This window comes from Phascolarctos cinereus, unplaced genomic scaffold (assembly GCF_003287225.1).
Source record: "Phascolarctos cinereus isolate Bilbo 61053 unplaced genomic scaffold, phaCin_HiC Scaffold_726;HRSCAF=1367, whole genome shotgun sequence".
In the NCBI taxonomy this organism is placed as follows: Eukaryota; Metazoa; Chordata; class Mammalia; order Diprotodontia; family Phascolarctidae; genus Phascolarctos; species Phascolarctos cinereus.
In genome coordinates, this window is record NW_027556098.1 from 15,237,843 (window position 1) to 15,257,345 (window position 19,503).

At 36.6% G+C, this 19,503-nt stretch overlaps 1 protein-coding gene and 1 pseudogene across 3 annotated transcripts in view; one reads left to right on the forward strand and one right to left on the reverse strand.

The window, feature by feature from the left end:
- Positions 1–12,988: 12,988 nt before the first annotated feature.
- On the reverse strand, positions 12,989–18,437 carry LOC110221519 (folate receptor alpha pseudogene; annotated as a pseudogene).
- Positions 18,438–18,684: 247 nt separating this feature from the next.
- PNPLA4 (patatin like domain 4, phospholipase and triacylglycerol lipase) overlaps positions 18,685–19,503 on the forward strand; it is a 69,631-nt gene continuing 68,812 nt past the window's right edge. For 2 of the 3 annotated variants that reach the window (XM_021006220.2, XM_021006221.2), the window contains exon 1: positions 18,685–18,765. In XM_021006220.2, the coding sequence (XP_020861879.1) occupies positions 18,741–18,765 (25 nt within the window). In that variant the 5' untranslated portion in view covers positions 18,685–18,740. The remainder of the gene's footprint in view (positions 18,766–19,503) is intronic. The other variant, XM_021006216.2, reaches the window with a different exon arrangement.

Consider the following 19,503-nt stretch of genomic DNA (forward strand, 5'->3'; position numbering starts at 1 on the left):
ATTAAAATGGCTAGGCTTGGCACTTACAGAGAGATATGAGAATGTACTTTTTTTTTGCAGAAGTGGAAGACTATGGGTGTGGAATATTGCTTCCTGTTGATGTATTGATTAGTTTTGATAAACTACTTTTCCCTCTCTTTTTTAATTTATTATTTTTTTTTATTATAGGGATGATTCTCTGAGAGAAGTGAGACAGCTATATTTGGAAATGTAGGTGTTATAAAAATGAATGATATCAATAAATTTTAGAGATCAATAAATTTAGATGACCTAATAACTATTTCCATTACAAAATTGTGTAGTGATAGGAGGAATGGATTTGGAGACACGAGACTTGGGTTTGAATCCTAATTCTACCATTTGTTCCCATATGAACTGAACACACACTAAACCTCAGTTTCTTCATCTGGGTAGATGATCCCTAAGGTCCCTTTCTGTTCTAAATCCTTTCATTCCTAAGTATGACATACTCTGATAGCATGTCAAAAATTGTCAGATAGATAGCGAAAAATGAGAAAGATACCATAGCAACACATTGTTCCTGGTGACATCTTTTTTTGGTCTGATACTTAGAAGGCCAGATATTGATACTTATAACTTTGTATAAAGCAGTGAGATTGGACAAGTGGAAAGGAAGAAATGTCAGCCTTTATTTTTAAAAAAAGGTTTCAGTTAGACAAACATCATCAACAACAAAAATTTCCTGAACACTTGCTAGTGTTTATGAAAAAGGCTTACCTAGCCCTCCCCTCTCAGATTCTCTCACAGTCTTCTCTTTTATCTTCCTCCTCTGCGTACCTTTTGTTCTCTCTTCAGATAAGAATTACAATAAGATCCAATTAAGAGAATAAGATCTCATAGTTGTTATTAGCTAAGTTATTATTTAGACTTAATATTCATAACCCAGAAAATATTGGCACAAATTTCTTTGAGTAAAGAAGAGAGCTGCTGCTACAAAAGGAGATAGTGATTAAGGGGCAGGGGGAAGAAAAGCAAATGGAAATATAGGTTAGGACAATGGAAAAGGTTTCTCTTTTCCTCCTTCTCTAAACCTCTCTCACAACCCAATCAATACTTCAATAATTTGAGGGTCCAGATCTATGTTGATGAATATAGAGTTCATTAGATCAAATGCCACAGTTTGAGTACTTCTGCAACGAGCCTTAACCTCATCTAGCAAACCACTGCATCTTTAGACATTGGCACAGGCCTCCCTACACTTTTGACTTAGTTCTATGGTTAATGAAATGGTACTTGATGCTTCTATAGCTAAAGTGAAATTTATTAAGATAAAGAAAAATTCTAACTCCCTTGGACAGATTTTATAGAGACAAATCATGGAAATTATGATCAAATTACTTTTTCATATTCTGAGTATATAAGTTTTAGAGATTTGGTTTGGATTTTGATGTAATTGTCATCAATAGCTCCTGGTGAGGAAATTCCCTATAGTACGGCAGGCCTACACCTAATCGCAATTTATAATCTTAGAGAGCTGACTGTGTAATTGAAGGCTAAATGATCTAACGTAACAGTCAGAATATATGTCAGAGATAGGATTTGAACCCACCTATTCCTGAGGGTAGTTCTCTATTCAGAAGAGAAACTTCAAATCAAATTGATGAATCAATATAATTTCACTTTTGTCTGTGTGGTATGTATGCTTATGTGTATGTATTTATGCTATAGGGGCCCTGGTATTATTGATCTATGTTGTCAGCTTTTGCCCAATTTATAGCCCTTGGAAAATAATCTAATGTGTATAAAGAATTTAGAGCTGTTGAATCACTTATGATAGATACATTATTGGTACAATTTATTTGATGTTAACTCTTTAGTGAGATATATAACTTCTAATTATAATATGCCTATGAAAAAATATTATCTGCTTTAGGGAAGTCAACTTTCAAGGACACATCATAATTTAAAATGGGTCTTTATTTCATTGAGATAAGGAAATCAAGTTGAGCAGGGAGCCTGGATACTTTCTTACATAAATTTGTGGTGGTGTTTTTGTATTTAGATGATAGGCTTGGCTGTAAGCACTAGGTGGTGCAATTTGATTGCTGGATCTGCAGTCAAGAGCACCAGAATTCAAATCCTGCCTTAGAGGTTTACTAACTATCTCAGCCTGTGTGCAAATCACTTAATTTTCGTGAGTCTCAGTTTCTTTATCTGTGAAATGGGGATAATGATATCACTTACCTCCCAGGGTGGTTGTGAGGATAATGAGAAAATATTTGTAAAGCACTTTGTAAACCTTAAAATCCTATATAAATGTTAGTTATTATTTACATTATTTTACATTAAACTCAAATTAATAACTGCAACAATAATAATTTGCATCAAAGATATTAGGGAAAAGAACCTTGTAAAATGTCACCTATAAAAACCTATTTAAAAACCAATGCTTTCAAATGCTGAGCAGAGATTTATTTAAGAAGGGTAGGAGTAGGGAGGAGTGGGGAGAAGGGAAAGGTTCCTTTGATCCAAGTTCAGGGACCAACAGTAAAAAAAAGATTCCAAAAGCTAAGAGTGGGAGGTTTAGAATGAAAATGAAGAAGGAAATCAAACACCACCAAGATATGTTTCTGAGAACAATAAGCTATAAGACTTATTTATTTCACTGAAATGAGAGAATTAAATAATCGTTTCAGGATTTAGGCAGTTTCTTTGGTTTTGTGATGGATTTGTTTTTGTTATAGATCCAGTAATTATAAGTGTCTGTATTTTGAATATAGTTAAATAACTTATCTATTTTCATGAATTCTAAAATAAACATAAAAACTATTTGTCAGCTTATCTTTGAAGAACATTAATTATGTAGTTTGGACATAATGACCAAATTCTAATAAACTGCATATGCAGAATCACATCAGTTATTACTAGCAAAGAATGATTTATTTCCATTCAAATAATGACAGGGTATGTCATGGACAAGTTTGCATACTGGCAAAAAGATAGTAAGGCAACATAGTGGTCAAGACAGTATAGTACAGGGGTCTGGGGGAGTGATAAAGGCACAGTGGCAAGTCTGAAAATGGCCAGGGTGAAAGAATATGATCAGGGATTGAGCTAGTAATAGGAAAACAGAGAGATTAAAATCTGTATCTGTGAAGAAGTACCCACACAGAAGAAATTACTAACCCACCGGAGTATTAAAATATAATATAGCTTGTTCTTTTTCTGAGGGGAAGCAGAGACAATCAGGATAAAGTAACTTGATCAGAGTCACACAGCTAGTAAGTATTTGAGGTCACATTTGAACTCAGGTCCTCCTGACTCCAGGGTCGATGCTTTATCCACAGTATGATCTTCCTACCTCGATGGTTTGTTCTTAATAATGGAGAAGAGAGTTGATTCTTCCAACTATAGGCTTATGAATTTGATTTTAATTTCAGGTAAAACTGAAGAATTATTGAAAAGATGATTTGTCAGCATGTAGAAAGGGAAACATTAAGCATTAAAAACTATCACTGGATTAATTATACAGCATGCTAAAGTAGTCCATTTTTTGAGGGGGTTGCTATACTGGTAGATCACGAGATTGCTGTAAACATAGTCTATGTGGATTTTGGGTAGGCAACTGACAAACTACCTCACAATATCTTATACTTAAGGTTTAAAAAGTCAGCTTTACAAACTGTAAGATGGGGAGGAAGACATGGTTAGACAATGATACACATGAAAAGAACTTCAGGGTTTTAGTTCATTAAGACTTAATATGTCAGCAGTGTGACATGGCAGCTGAAAAAGCATTTGGTTTTTTACAAAATTTGGCTGCTTTAATGAAGCACAGAATCTAGAATGAGAGAAAGGACAGTCCTATTGTCATCTGCCCTGGGAAAACCACATGTTACATTGTGTTCAGTTCCCTCATCTGTAAAATGATGAAGCTGGACTAAATGATTTCAAAGGTCCTTTCTAGTTCTAACATTTTATGATTCTTTATGATGTATCCATGTGAAGCTAGAGAATACATCTTTTCTTTAATTTCATCTCTGTTGCAAAACTTCAAGTACAATCATGGTCATAGTGAATGCTTAACTAATATTTATTAATGAATAACTCATTAGCATATATCAGAACCAAAATGAGTTAATTTTATACCTGAGGCAAGGATATAAGATTTTACTCTCTTTCCAATGGAATGTTATATTTAGGGTAGTAGAGGCATAGTGTGTGTATGTATGTATGTATGTGTGTATATATATATATATGTATATATATATATATGTATATATATGTGTGTGTATATATATATATATATATATATATATATATATATATTTACTACATCTCTTAATATTGTGCACCCAATATTGCATACACATTTGGTACATTGTAAAGAATGCTTTCTTTTGAGTCCAAGGATCTGGCTGCATAGTCTAGCTCAGGGGTGGGGAACCTGCAGCCTTAAGGCCACATGTTGCCTTCTAGGTCCTTAAGTGCAGCCTTTTGACTGAATCCAAATTTTACAGAACAAATCCTTTTATTTTTATTAATACATTTTTTGTTCATCTTTTATATTTTATTTTACTTTTTAAAGGAATGTATTTTAAATACTAAAGAATAACATAAGTTTCAACAAAATAATCCTCTCAGATTGACTGGCACAATTAGAACATTAGTAAGCTATAAGAGCTAAATTGATGACTGCTAAACTCATTAGTTCTAAATTCCCCTGCCCAGACTGGTGCCACTACTACACAAGGCTAATGGGCAAGAGTTTATGGGGCTCGAGTATGCCAGCCTGTTATCAGCTTTTGGCAATGATGTGTTTCTGTTTGAAGTGGAATTTGTGAATAGTTGCACAGCCCAACAGTATTTTTAAAATCTGTCTGCTTAACAGCCCATCATGTCAAAGAAGACCAAGGGAATGCTAAAGGAAGAAAACATTTTTTAATGAGGATGAGAAACTGCAATATTATCTTGTTTTTGCTAAAGAAGAGATGATTTGCTTGCTTTCCGATACTATAATACCAACATTAAAGAAATTCAATGCTCATCAGCATTATAACACTCATAAGGACCACAGATATTTTAAATTAGAGGGAGAGGTGTGAAAGGTTATAGTGTAGAAGTTAAAAGATGAAAATAAAAAACAAAGACAATCCTTTCAAGCAGCAATAAGACGTGGAAATAATGCCACTGAAGCAGCTTATAAAGTAGCTTATACAATTGGGGGAAAAGGGAAGCCATTCAGTGACAGAGAAATTGTGAAAGAATGCATTGCCAAACTTGTAGGATGCTTAGACCCCAATAATCTTTCAAAGTACAAACAACTGTCTCTTTCAAGCAGAACCATAACTGATCAGCAACATGAATTAGCCTTCAACTTAACAGGACAATTTCATGCAATACTTCAAAAGGAAAAATACACATTATTCAATCGCTTTGGATGAATCAGCTGATACTACTGACTCGGCACAGGTTATGTACATCATTCAGGTCATAATAGAAGATTTTCTTTGCTACGAAGGATTACTTGCTTTGGGTACTATCTTTTGCAAGCAGAATACAGGCAATAGATATTTTCAATAACTTCCAAGATAAATTTCATGAATTTGGACTGAATTTGGTAAATTAGTGAGTGTGTGTACAAACAGTGCACCTTCCACGACAGGAAAACATGAAGGGTTTATTGCACAGATGAAAAAAAAAAAGAATTAACAGATCCAGATGCTCTCATTTTTTTCAATGTATCTTACATCAGCAAAATCTCTGCGCTAAAGCTACTATTTCAAGTGACACTTTGCAACAAGTTATAAGTATTGTTAACTGTATTCACGTAAATGCAACATGGCATCATCAGTTTCATAACATGCTAAAGTTGAATGATGAGATATTTAGTGGATTTGCCATATCATTCTAAAGTGCATTGGCTGTAGGGGGCAGGTGTTATAACACCCAACATTTTATCTCTATAAGAACAGATAGTTAAATTTCGTGAAGAACAGAATCAGCAATTTGAATTATTGAAAGATTTCTATAGGAATGCTGCAATTCTGTGTGATGCCATGTCAAATCAAAATGAATATTTCTTTGCAAGGTAAAGCTAAGTCTCTATACGATATGTGGCAAAAAAAAAATCCAAGCATTTTGGAAAAAGCCATCTTTTTTCAAAACACTTCTTCAAAAGGAAGTTCTGGATGAAAAATTTCCCTACTTAGCAAAGGTCAGTGATGAGCAGTATGACAGATGCAAATCATCTGAAGAATATGCACCTGTTATAGACCAATTAATTGGAGAATACAATGAAAGGTTCACTGACTTTGAGAATCATGGCATAACACTCAAATTAGCTTCTCAGCCTTACCTAGATAATATCACCAAGCTACTTAAAGAACTACAGATGCAATTGATTGAGCTCTCAGTAGATGACATTTTGTCACTAAGAAAGATCCAATTGAAATATGGAAAAATGTCATAGAATACCCACACCTTTGGCAACATGTCTGAAAAAAAGATTTCTTGCTTTTCATTGCTACAAATCTACGTTCTCTTACCTAACCTAAATCAAGATTACCTTACAGTTACAAATGATTGATACCCATCTAGAGGATCAACTGAACCTGCAGACCTCCATGCTGCAACCAAATATTCAAATACTTTCCAACAAAAAGTAGACACAACAAAGTCATTAAAAGGTTAGTTAACTTTAAAATTAACAGTTTTCATTTTTTGAAATTATTAAATATATAGGAGTTAGATTTTTACAAAACTATATACATTTTAAGTGTATCTAATTGAAGTTTCTTGAATGTGGCTTTATTTGATTACAGATAAATATTAATGTGGCAAAAGGCTCCCCACCCCTGGTCTAAGCTGTTCCACCTACAATCCGTGTAACCTTGAGCAAGCCATTTCTCCCTTATGGGTCTTAGTTCTCTCATTTGAAAAATTCAGAGTTGAACAAAATGACCTCTAAAGTCCCTTCCACCTTTAAATCTACTATCCTATGGTCTCATCAATGCACCTCTCACAGTAGTTCAGAGAATAAAATTTATCATAATTTTCTAATGCTGCATGACTCTCTACTAAGCCGTTCTGAGAATCCTCCACAGATGATCCACCTCACAAGCTAGAGGCCTCCCTTTTAATATTTTGAGGATATCAATATAGTACTTGATAGAGTTCTGCATCTCATTTCTCATTTTCACTATATGTCTAAACTACCCACTTTTATATACCTCTCTTTTATGTCATCTTTATGTAAGCAGTGATATATTCATATGTGTATATAAGTATGAACACATATGTATAGAAATGCTTGTTTATATGTATATTATATGTGTAGACATCACTGTACCTGGAGTCAGGAAGACCTAAGTTCTTATCTGCCTCAGACACTTCTATATCCATGTGACCCTGTGGGCGAGTCATATAACCTCTGTCAGTCTCAATTTTTTTATTTGTGAAATCATAATAATAACAGCACAAACAACAGGGTTTTTGTGAGGAAAAAATGAGATATTTGTAAAATGCTTTGTAAACTTTAAGCATTATATAAATGCTAGAACAATCATATTTATATATAAGTATAAATATACACACACATATTATGGGTGTATATATTTATACACACAAATGCAAAACAATGGCTATGGATTGGAGGTGTTTGACTGAAGAGAAAATCTATCTATTGGAAGGCCCTGCCCTTACCCTTCTGTGTGTGGAGCCTCTCTTTCTCAGCTCCTCCTTTCAGGTGTCCAGCCCAGTTGCCCCACCTCCAGGTCTCTTCCCCCCGTGGGAGATGCTTCCTTGAATCTGCCTCAGAAAATGGGGCAATATGGAAATAAGCTTGAGGCTACCACCACCATGGCAACTGCTTCTGAGGGAAACAACTCCAGCTCCAAGCTGACCAAGTCTCTTTTCCCCCAACACCACCATTAGCTAGCTAATTTTTTGCTGAAAGGGAATCCATCAACAACACAGATTCATTGTTATTTCTGCTTTTAGGGACTCTTCTCTTCCCTCTTCTCCTCTCCCCACTCCTTCCCAAGGTCTCTATGATTCTTTCAAGCATTGATGCATTCTCACCTACAAAATGACAAGAAAAAAAAACCCTCTCTTTAATGTGGTCACAGCCTCTAGGTTTCCAGGCATCAGATTAAATGAACAGTAGAATCTTATATCTTCCCAAGGGCAGTGTCTTTAGTCATCTACTACATTTATATATGTGTATACACATACCTACACACATATACATGCTATATTGCTATTCTTCAATGATGTATTGACAAATAACTTATAAATTTTAGGGTTTACTAAAATATTCAAATTATTGAGCTATGATAAAAATAAGACAATGAGACCTCTTAAATCCTGAAACAAAGTTAGCTATCTTATTTTAAGGAATAAATGGCTTGCTAAGCTGTCAAAAGAAATCCAGGAATATGTTAGCAGGAACTGGAAAAACACAAATCTGAAAATAGACACTGAAATTTATATTTGCTCACAGATCTAAGGGCTTCAGGAAATTGCTCTAGGCTCCAAATAAATCATTCTGTCAATAAAAATAAACATTAATAAGAATTAAAACTATAATGCAAAGCAACAATGTCTTATTTCCATGCTCTCTGCTATCTTATGTATCATTTCTTACAACTGAAAATATGGGAAATATTAGTAAAAATTCTGTGGTCCATTAATTTTTCACCCAACCTCTGTAAACACATTTTAAAATCACGGTCCAAAGTCTCTTAACATAACATAATAATATTATTACATTAATAATATATCCATCTTTCCTTTTAAATTTACAAATGATGTAATTAAGTATGATCATCAGTAAATTACAAGCACTCAGAAAGTGATATTTTCATCCTTCCTATGTGAATTATTGCTTCTTAGGATCTGTTTTTTTTAAATTTGTTTTTTCAATAATCAAAATACTTCCTATTACTCAATGTATATAAAAAGGAAATGTGCTTCTAAATATTTTCTTTATAAACAAAATATCATTCATATATACAGAGATAGTACAGATATATACATATCACAGACCTCTCAAGATTTTGGTTTACTTTCATATTTATTACAAAGATACATAGATTCAGTCACATAAATAGATGTACCAAATTAAAAGATTAAAAAAAACAGAACAAAATACCACAATACTTACCTTTTCTGTTTTTCCAAACAAAATTCCTATTTTCCTTGTGTAATATAGTTTAAAAGTGTTTGCTTTGAACCATGGATTTTACATTTGGTCAGAGTAAATGCTCTTTCAGGTGAACTGACCTGCTTGATTGTCCTGAATCAGCTTTTGCTAATCAAAAATATCAGGGAAATTCAAAGAGAAGTGATTTATAGAGTAACAAGCCTTCCTCACTTTTGACACAGAAAGTGAAATTGTTTGACTTAAGTATAAAAGACTTCAGTGTATGGGTGTATGGATTCACATTTGCCAAAAAGACTGCACAACAAAATGACATCACTAGATAGTACAATGAAAATCCTGGGTTCTCAAAGACTATGCCAGTGGACATTTAGCTCTGGCAGGTTCTGCCAAATTGAAAAAGCTTTGAGTATGGAATTGGCTTGTTGATCTAATATTTGAAGACCAACCTAGTAAAACATGGAGAGGCTAATCATTAAAAATAGTGAATAGGTGATGAATCATCAGGCATGCCATTGTGTAAATCAGGGAGGGACTGTGATTTTTAGCAATCAGTCAATCAGTAAGCATTTATTGTGTATATACTATGTGCAAGGGACTGGGGACACAAAGACAAAAGTGAAATAGTCCCTGAGTTCAAGGAGTTTACATCCTATCAGAAAAGAAAACATGTCTCTGGAAGGCAGCATTAAACAGTAGAAAGGGTTATAAATGTGGACCCAAAGGACCTTGGTTTGAGTCCCAGCTCAGCCATTATTATCAGTATGACCTCGGACAAGTCATTTAACATCTTGTTATTCAGTTTCTTCATCTGAAAAATTGGGGGACTGTACTTGATAACTTTAGGTAACTTCTAGCTGTCAATCTATGGAGCAGTGGAGAGAGTGCTGGAATTAGGAAGTCATGAGTTCAAATCTAATCTCAGATACTTCTTGGCTGTGTAATTTTCAGCAAGTCACTTTACTTCTGCCTCAGTTTACTCATCTATAAAATGGGGATAATAACAGCACTTCCCTCCCAGGATTGTTGTGGTAATCAAATAAGATATTTGTAAAGTGCTTAGCACAATGCCAGGCACATAGTAGGTGCTATATAAATGGTTATCTATCTATCTACATACATACATGTATCATGTATAATATGTATCATATTAGTACATACATAATGTGTATACAATATATAAGTATATAAAATAAACAAAAACTAGAGTACTCCCCACTCGTTAGTTATCCCTCATTACCATATTCATTATCATAATCCCAAATTCTAGGATATTCCCAGGTTATCTGTGGATATTTTCTCATTAATTAAATAAAAATGACAACCTTTTTCTCATTAATTAATAAGTTAGCTCAGAAGTCTAATCACAATTTGTTAGATATTATTTAATAAGCTAGAGAAACTTTTTCACCCTCATTTTTCTCTACAAATCAAAGCCTAATCTCCTAGGATTAAATAAATATTATATTTGCTGGCTATACAATTTATTAAGAATAAAACACAAAGATATAAATTATTATTTAAAATTTTTTAGCTATGAGAAAGACTATGGCCAGATTCACCTCAAACTACCACTATTACTGCAGATGACTAATGAAAACAGTTTCACCATTTAGTTTACTCAAGATATATAGCAAAGTCTGTTCTCAAGAACTCTCTTCTTTGAAAGATAAAAGGTAAAACAATTTCATCAAGAAAATCTCTCCATCTTTTTTGTTTTCTCAAGATGCTTTCAAATTATTTCTGCTAATTCTTTCAGTCTCTAAAAATCTATGACAAAACTTTCATACAGAATAAGTTAAAATTGTGACTCTTCATAGTTTCCTATTTCTTAAAGGGACAGTAACAGTTTGAAAAAAACTATATTTTTCCCCATTGTCAAAAAATTTTAGCCCATCAAAAATCATTTTTGGATATATCAAATCCACATTATGTTAAATATGAAACAAATACTATGCAAATATTATGCTGCTTTAAATAAAAAGGAAAATAATATTTATTGTACTTAAAACACTACAACACTAATATTAATAACAAATAGAATTGTATAATATCAAAAAGTATAAAAACATTTTGTACAATGCAGTAATAAATTAAATCTATGCAACATCATAAATTTAGTCTATTTGTAAGTTTAGTACTTCTAATTCTATTGTGATCTACTGATCTTGCTATATGTGTTCATAAACTGGTTGATATTATAGGCTCACTATCAACATTTCAAAATGCTCTGGCTTGGTTGTTGTTGTTGTTGTTGTTGTTGTTTACCTTACAGAATTCTACAGCTAAAGTTATAGCCAAGAAATATACTTTTTCTGGGTTTATCTTCTCTCCTCCCATTGCATATAAAGTGGGGTCTGCCTTGGTCCTAGGCACAAGTTTCTGTTTTCAGTACTGGCTTTCCTCGAAGAAACATTTTTTTTTTTCAGGAATTCTCTGCGCTGCCTGCGAAACAAACTGTTCAGCATTCTCAAGCTGCGTTTTCAATGTCGTTCCTTTGTTTCAAGATCATAGCTTATTTCATTTCTTAAAGACCTAGGCTTCTGCTCTACCCTTCTTTTCCATTTCTTCTTCACCTGAAAGTTCTCACATACAAATATTTGTACCTGATTATCAAATATCTGTTTTATTTTTATTTTAAACTCTCCAATACTCTCTGAACACTAAAATCTTTCACTAAGATTTTGTCATCCTGCTTTAACTCATGATAAAAAAAACTAGGGACTCATACCATTGCTTGTTTCACAATTTTTTTTTTTGCCATCTGCTTCCTTCAAACCAAACAAAAATTCTCCTCTTAGGGTGTAGTTGACATATTTACAGACATTTACTCTACATTTGTAATAGAAAAAAAGAGCCTTGCCTCCTTGATTTTATTCTTGTAATATTCTTGCATCAAATTGTGGCAAACTGAGGAGGATGATCCTTCATTCTTAATGTTTTCAGGATTTTGGACAAACTTCCATCTCTGAGCTCATCTTTGTTTCTTGATGTTGACTGTCTGGAATTTATATCAGTTCTGCATACCTCTTTTAAGTGCATTCATCACTCATATTCTATTCAGTCCTTACAGAAGATAATTCTGCTTCTTTGATTAGAGTGTGCTAATGGTGATACATACTGAACAGATTGTTGGGACCACTGGTCTCTTACCTCATCTTCATAAACAATGAATCGATCTGTTTTTAACACTGTTTTGTGGTCTTTTGTAACCTCAGTCTCCCAAGTGGTGTTTCACTGTCCAGTGAGGGACACCTAACTTCAAACTTATGCACTGGAGAACTATCTCTTTGTGGTATGAGACCTAGTTTCTGTCCCTAGTCATGGGTAAGCTGTTACATTCTGCCCCAATATTTCCTTCAACCACCTTGCAGGCACAAATTTTCTCATGAAAGACTGTTTTCTCAACCAACATCAAAGGATCATATGAACATATTTCAAGATACAGTCCCCTACTGTTAAGTGTAACTGATATTTTTAAATGACACAGCAGTTGGGTAATTCACAGAATATTTAATGAATATACTCTTCAGCCTGACCTTCCCATGAATTGCATTTAGATCTTCCAAAATTTGGTCTTTATTTTCAGTATTCTTTTTTATTTTATTTTCTGAAGCAAAAAAAATGTTGCTTCAAGGAAACCCAATACTGAAAACAGAAACTTGTGCCTAGAACTTAGGCAGACCCCACTTTATATGCAATGGGAGGACAGAGCATAAACCCAGAGAAAGTACATCTTAAAAAAATTTATTCATTCATTAATTTATTTATTTATTCATTCATTCATTTATTTATTTATTTTATATTCATTTATTTTTATTTATTCTCTTTTAAAATTAGGAGACTCATGAATTTCCAGTTCACAAACCACAATGCTTAATAAATCTATTAGTCTACATTTTAAAAAGAGAGATAATATAAAACTATATTTAGCAACCAATTAAATACGTGGGGTTATAGAGAGTGGTTCAAAATAACACCTATACCAAGAAACTGGGTGAATGGAAGGATGGTGGTACCTTTAGCAGAGAGTTGGAAAGAACAGTGAATTTTGGGGGAAAAGTTAATGAATATTGTTTTGTGAAGTTATTATTGCTAAACCTCAGTAACTACTCTTTGTGGTTTTATATTCCATCTCTTTTCTTCCAACTGCCCCAAGTATCTTGTGCCTCTTACTTGCATTGGAATCCATGTCCTCCTTTTTGCTTGCCTGGCTTCTTGTTTCTCTAAAGTCAGAGCCCCCAAAAGTAAATGGAACCCATCTACAAGTACCTTCCCTGCTTCTATTCCTTGGCCAAGGAAAGGTGATAGTAACAGACATAATGAATTCAAGTTGGCTATAGAACATCCAGTTTGATATAGCTTATTGCCTTTAAATACTTTATATACCTAATTACTCCACAGTACCAACTCTTTTATTTGGCATTTGAAGCCCTTCATACTCAGGCTCCTATTTACTTTTCCAAGCTGATTATATATTACCCTACACTCTAGCCTAGCTGTACTTACTATTTCCCCATATATGACACTACATTTGATCTCTGTATCTTTTTTATAGGTTGACTCCTATACCTGGAATTCTCTCCATCCTCACTTTTACCTCTTGGAATTCCTAGAAACTTGAAGGTTCAGTTGACTTGTCACCTCTTTCAAGAAACTTTTCTCTAAGTTCTCTCCTTATTCTTCCATGCCATTCTTTCTCACTCTTCATTTATTTTCTATACACACACACACACACACACACACACACACACACACACACACACACACACACACACACATATATACGTTTGTCTGAGAATATATTGTGTACCTAGTACAGGGCTTCTTAATGTTTTTGAGACATGGACCCCTTTGGCATTCTGAGGAAGCCTATAGTTTCCTTTTTAGAATACTGTAATGCTTTGAGATGCATAAAATAAAATATATAGAATTACAAAAGAAACCAATTATATAGAAATAGCTTTTCAAATTTTTAAAAAGTTACAGACCCCAGTTAAAAACCTGCCCTAGTAGAATCTAAATTTCTTGGTGGCAGAAACCATTTGACTCTTGTATTTGTATCCTCATTACATAGCATAGTGTCTGGTACATAAGAGATGCTTAATAAAGGCTTATTGGTTGATTGCTTAAATATATGCACGCAGGTGACATATATGTTTGCACATCTGTATATAATTAGTGGACAAAATACAAATGTAACATTTATAACTGCTAATGGATCAAATTCTTCATTAAAAAGAAAAAATACATAGGATGAGAACAAAATCCAGAAACTTGCTTGATAGACTTAAAATGTACAGTTAAAATCAAGGGATGTTTCAGTGAACTCCAAAAGAGTAGGAATTGCAATAATGATCCCAGGTAAGGCAATAATAAGAGTTGATAAACTCAAGAGATACAAACTACCCTATTCTTTTTTTTTTTTATCAATCAGCATTTATTGAGCAACTACTTATATATGGACCAGGTACTAGGGATACAAATATAATCAATGAAATGATCCTCACTTGAAAGGAGTAAAAAGGGTTTTACTTTAGAGAGGGTAGAAATCATACCTAAAGAAGAGAAGGGGTGGACTTTGCTATGCAGAGGAAGAGGCAGGAGACTGGAGTTGGAGCTACTTAAAAGTAGGGAGAAAGGAACGTACTCCCTCCCTTCCCCTGCCTCAGCAGTGGGATGAGGAATGAGAAATTCAAGGTATGTGGGATTGTAGGTTTCCAAGCAGACAGATCAGATTTGGTGGGAAGAATCCAGATTGGGAAGCCAGGGTTTCAAGACAGCCGGGTTATGTCAGGCAGGAATCTGGGATCCAGGGATCTCAGATCCAGAGTAAATCTTAGCTATGGTTTTGTATGTAGATTGGTTAGATTTCAAGCCAGGTGAGGGTTAACCCCAGAGAAGCAATAGCAGTGTCAAAGTCAAGAAGGGGAAACTGGCCCCCCAGCTAAAGATGCCTGGGGCAGAGGCAAAAGCACAGTATTTAGCCACAGCTTCATTGGAGTTTCCCTGGGCTGAGTCAATTCATATCTAGATACATTTGCCACTGCCCCGGCCAAAAGAGCTTGCGCTATAAGAGTGACTCCAAACGTTCTCACATAGGGAGGCTGGTGTTGGGAAGTAAAACGGGAAAGGGTGGGCATGCAGCCTCAACTGGGTGCTTGTTAATCCCTGAAGTCCAGTTCCAGCCTTTGTTCCAGTTCTCTCTGAAGGCATATAAGGATTGGCAGGCCTCCCAAGCACTGGTTACAGTCCTCCCTGCACAGGGGAACATTCAGCATCCATTCTCTCCACCAGCTTAAGGACACTGGCTGGATCCAGGGTCCTAGGTTGGGGGAGCACTCATAGAGACAATCGTCCTGGATGAAGTAGGGTTGGCAGGTAGGGGTCATCTTTCCACAGTGGTTATAGTTGAAGCAGTACAGGTAGGAAGTGTCTTCTTGGGCAGCGATGCTTGTGTTTGCTGTGCAGCAGGCATTTTTCTTCCATGGGCCACACTGGAGATGAAGGTCATCTTTTGGACCAGGATGTAACTTGTGGTATCTGGTATCCATGCAGACACTGAGCAGATAATTTCCCTTCTGACCATGTGCCATGGCCATGAGGCCCAGGAACAGCAACCCCCATCCTGGCTGGGTCATGGTCTCTAGGGCCTGTCTCTTCTAGGTTTCCAGAAATTCTAAGGAAGCCTGGAGCTTAAAACAATAGCAAAAAGCAAACTACCCTATTCTTAACAGCACTATGAACAATGAGAAAACAAGATTAAATGTACACATATCAAATGGCATGGTACCTAAGATCTTAAAATCAAACTGCAAAAAGACATTAGTAACAACACAGTAATAGTAGGAGATCTCTCCTTTGACATTATCTGAATCACTTTGTTGAAATTCAGTTTCCTCATCTGTGCAATGGTAATAACAACAGTAGTACATACCTCATTGTATTGTATGATGATCAAATCAGGCACTGTAGGTAAAACCTTGAAGGGCTATTCACACATTATCAGCTATTATTTTTAATGTTCTAAAGTCACAATTCAAGTTTTTTATACAGTTCACACAATTCATTTATATCTTATCTATCTGTATCTAATGTGGATCCTTCAAAGATATTCTATGATTTTTGTTTAATTAATGAGATAGAAATACAATGTAAGAGGGAAGGCTTCACACAGTGATCTAAATTTGGAAAATTTTAACTTGAGAACTCAAAATATAATGGGTAAAATGTCAGAATGTCATATGTAGGCATCATTTTAGATAATTTCTTTCATGGTTAAATTAAGGTCTCCATATGTCTGGTATTTGTCCAGACAGTCTAGAAATCAAGGTTTCCATCTGGTGTCTGGGCAAACCTGCTGAAAATCTAGGCGTGCAACAACAGCTGTTACTGCTATCACTCCCTCCAAGACTTTGTTTTTGCCATTCCTAGATCCCAACAAGGCAATTTTAAATTTGGATTGCTTGAAATTTCAATACTACTCAACATTTTTAAATTGAGGTTACAGAGGAAGTTAAAAGGGAAGTGTTTTGAGGATGAGACAGAAAGCCCAGCAACACTGAATCAAAAAATAAGAAAGAATAAGAAACAGAAAGGCCCTTAGAGATATAATTCAGCTCCCTAATTTTACGGAGGAGAAATCCAAGGCCCTAACAAGTTAAATGAATTTTCCAAAGAATATGTGATTAGCAAGATCACATGGTCAAGGCTAGAACTAGATATCCTGCCTGCAGGTCCAATGTTATTTCCACTAAGCAAGGAGTAGTACACCTTCCACATTTCCCTTTTCTCTGAGTCAGACTTTTAGTAGAGATAATTAGGTTCCAATGTTTCTCAGTTGAGGAAGGATGGTATTATTTCCTTTTCTACTTACCCACTTAGACATTAATTCAGAATCTATAGGATAGTTATTATTAGCATTTATAGAGTAAGTACTAGTTTAAGCATAGACAATAAACTTTATTAAGACACTATATTTTGAAGCTTGGATTTACTGTTCCATAACAGGCTCATAAGCCCTGCTGAGTGCCAAGATAGGCACTGGACATCTCAAGGACTAACAACAATTCATTAACAAGACTATATTTGAACTGAAAAACAAAAACTCCTGGTTGGCCAAGCCTTCATCCATACTAATAACAGCCTAAGTAAGCCCTAGAGACAGCAATGGGCAGTCTGGGTCACAGTCAAGAAAAAAAAAACCCAAAAAACACTAAATGGTAGAAGAAAAGGGGAGATGAAGATGGGGGAGGAAGAGTAAATAACTTTGTAAATGCCAGCTCCTGGAACAGTTGGGAGCTGGCAAAGCCTGAAACGTCACAACGTCCGGATTATTTCCTTAAATCACAGTGGCAAAATACCTAGATTTGCGTCACAATAAAGGATGTCAAGAAAAAAAGAAATTAGGACAGTCATGAGTGTGTGTGGCCTTGCCTTTCTATTTCTTTCTTTCTTGCCCTCCTTCTGTCTCTTTTTGCTTTGCGTTTTAACCTCAATATAGGGAATTAAAATTTCCTAAAGCTCACGAGTAGAAACAGAGAGGGAATATGTGGACCCTTTAAATCTCCTTGCTGGGGACAGAGAGTATCATCGGATCTCACAGGCTGCTGCTGCGGCTACGACCTTGAGGAAGGACTTGAAGAGGCGGGGAGGAAATCAATGAGCATCTGATCCCTGGAAACTACAGTCGTGACACGAAGAGATGTTGCGCTTCTTGCTTTCCCCCCTTCTCCCCCTGCCTACTCTACCCCGCACGGTGGGAGGAAGAGCCCCCGCAGAAATGCAAGAAGCCCTAATTTCCACTGGGTGGGAGGGGTGAGGAGAGGAGAGGAAGCAGGGAAGACAGAGAGAGCGGCGTGATGCAGGGATGGAGGACAGCAGGAGACCCCGTTAAAGCTCCCTGAATCCTTCCAGGAATCCGCGGTGCCTGACACACGTATACAAGGCGGCAGGTTCGTTTTACGGGTGTACAGACCAACAGAGTTGGGGTATAACGGAGAGTATTGCAGGGTAAGACGTACTAAATGTCTTGGTTGCCAAACATTCACGGGAATAAAAAAAACAAAACCAAAACCATACTGTCAGCACCTGAAACACAGGTATCACTTGGAAAAGAAATGTCTCACGCATGCGCAGCAGCTCGTGCGCGCTCTAAATTCTAGGAGGCTGCCAAGCGCGCTTGCGCAAAGATTCTCTTTCACTTAACCCTCTCTTCACCCCGCTCCTTGTATCCCCCTCCCCGGTTTAATTTCACCTTCTCAGGATTAGTTTTACTTTTTAAAAATAAGACGTTTTGATTTAGGCCTGGGGCCTCGGGCGACGTCCGCAGCGGCTCGATGACGTCACACACCGCCATGTCAGGGGGCGGGGCCCGACGGCTGTTACTCCCTCCCCGATCTTCCCGTGTTTTCCCACCGCACCTTTCTCGTTTCTGGCTTCGCCTCTCCCTTGCCCTAGGCCACTGGAGTTCCGGAAAGAGAACGTCCCCGGCGGAGGGCCGAGCGCGCGCGTCCCCGGAGCCCGCCCGGCCGTGGCGGCGGCGCGACTGAGAGGGCGGGAGTGGAGTGACTGGGCGGCCCCTACTTATATTGTGTCAAGGGGGGCATTATTCAACATGGATGTATCCCAGGCCAGGATTGGTATGATGGAGAAGAGGGAGGTGAAACGGGAACCGAGGTGTAGGTAGAAGCCGCCTCTCACTCAGAACCGCCCCATGCCCCCATCTGACTGGGGGATCCTCGGGGACAGCGCCCCGAGGCTTGGCCAAGGGCTGCACGTGACCTTCCGCTTCTCTGGCTTCCTTTTCACGTGTCTCCCCTCGGGGGCGGGGCAGTACCTCGCGGAACGTCTGAAGGCCGTATTTGACCTTCAGCCGTCCCCCACTTTAAAACGTTCTTAAAATGGGGCTCAGCTGAATAGAATCATGCTCCCCACATTGAAGGGTTCTGGGGAAAGGGCTCTTGGTCCATATAAAAGCAGTTTTCCTGGGGATGAAACCTCCATCCTTCCACAACGAGTAACACTTTAAAAAAAAAAAGAATTAGAAATTGATGTTAGGGTGCTAATGAAGGAGGCAGAAATCATGAGGCAGAAATCATTCCGTGGAGTATGGAAACTACCCGGAGGGCCCAAGGTTTAGGGACAGGTGCAGCCAGGCACAGTAAAAGGTCAGAGCAAGAAAAACAAGGAAGATTTGGAGTGCCAAACAGGATATCTGTGGTCATGCACCTGAGTCCCCACCCCGGACTTATGCAAACAATTCCCAGAAATAGCTGAGCTCATAACAGTTTCTAGGGTGCCCCTCAGCAGTTTCTAGAACCCTCTCGTGACCGGAGTTTTTATTCAAACTAACCAATGATCTTGCTCCTCGCTTCTGT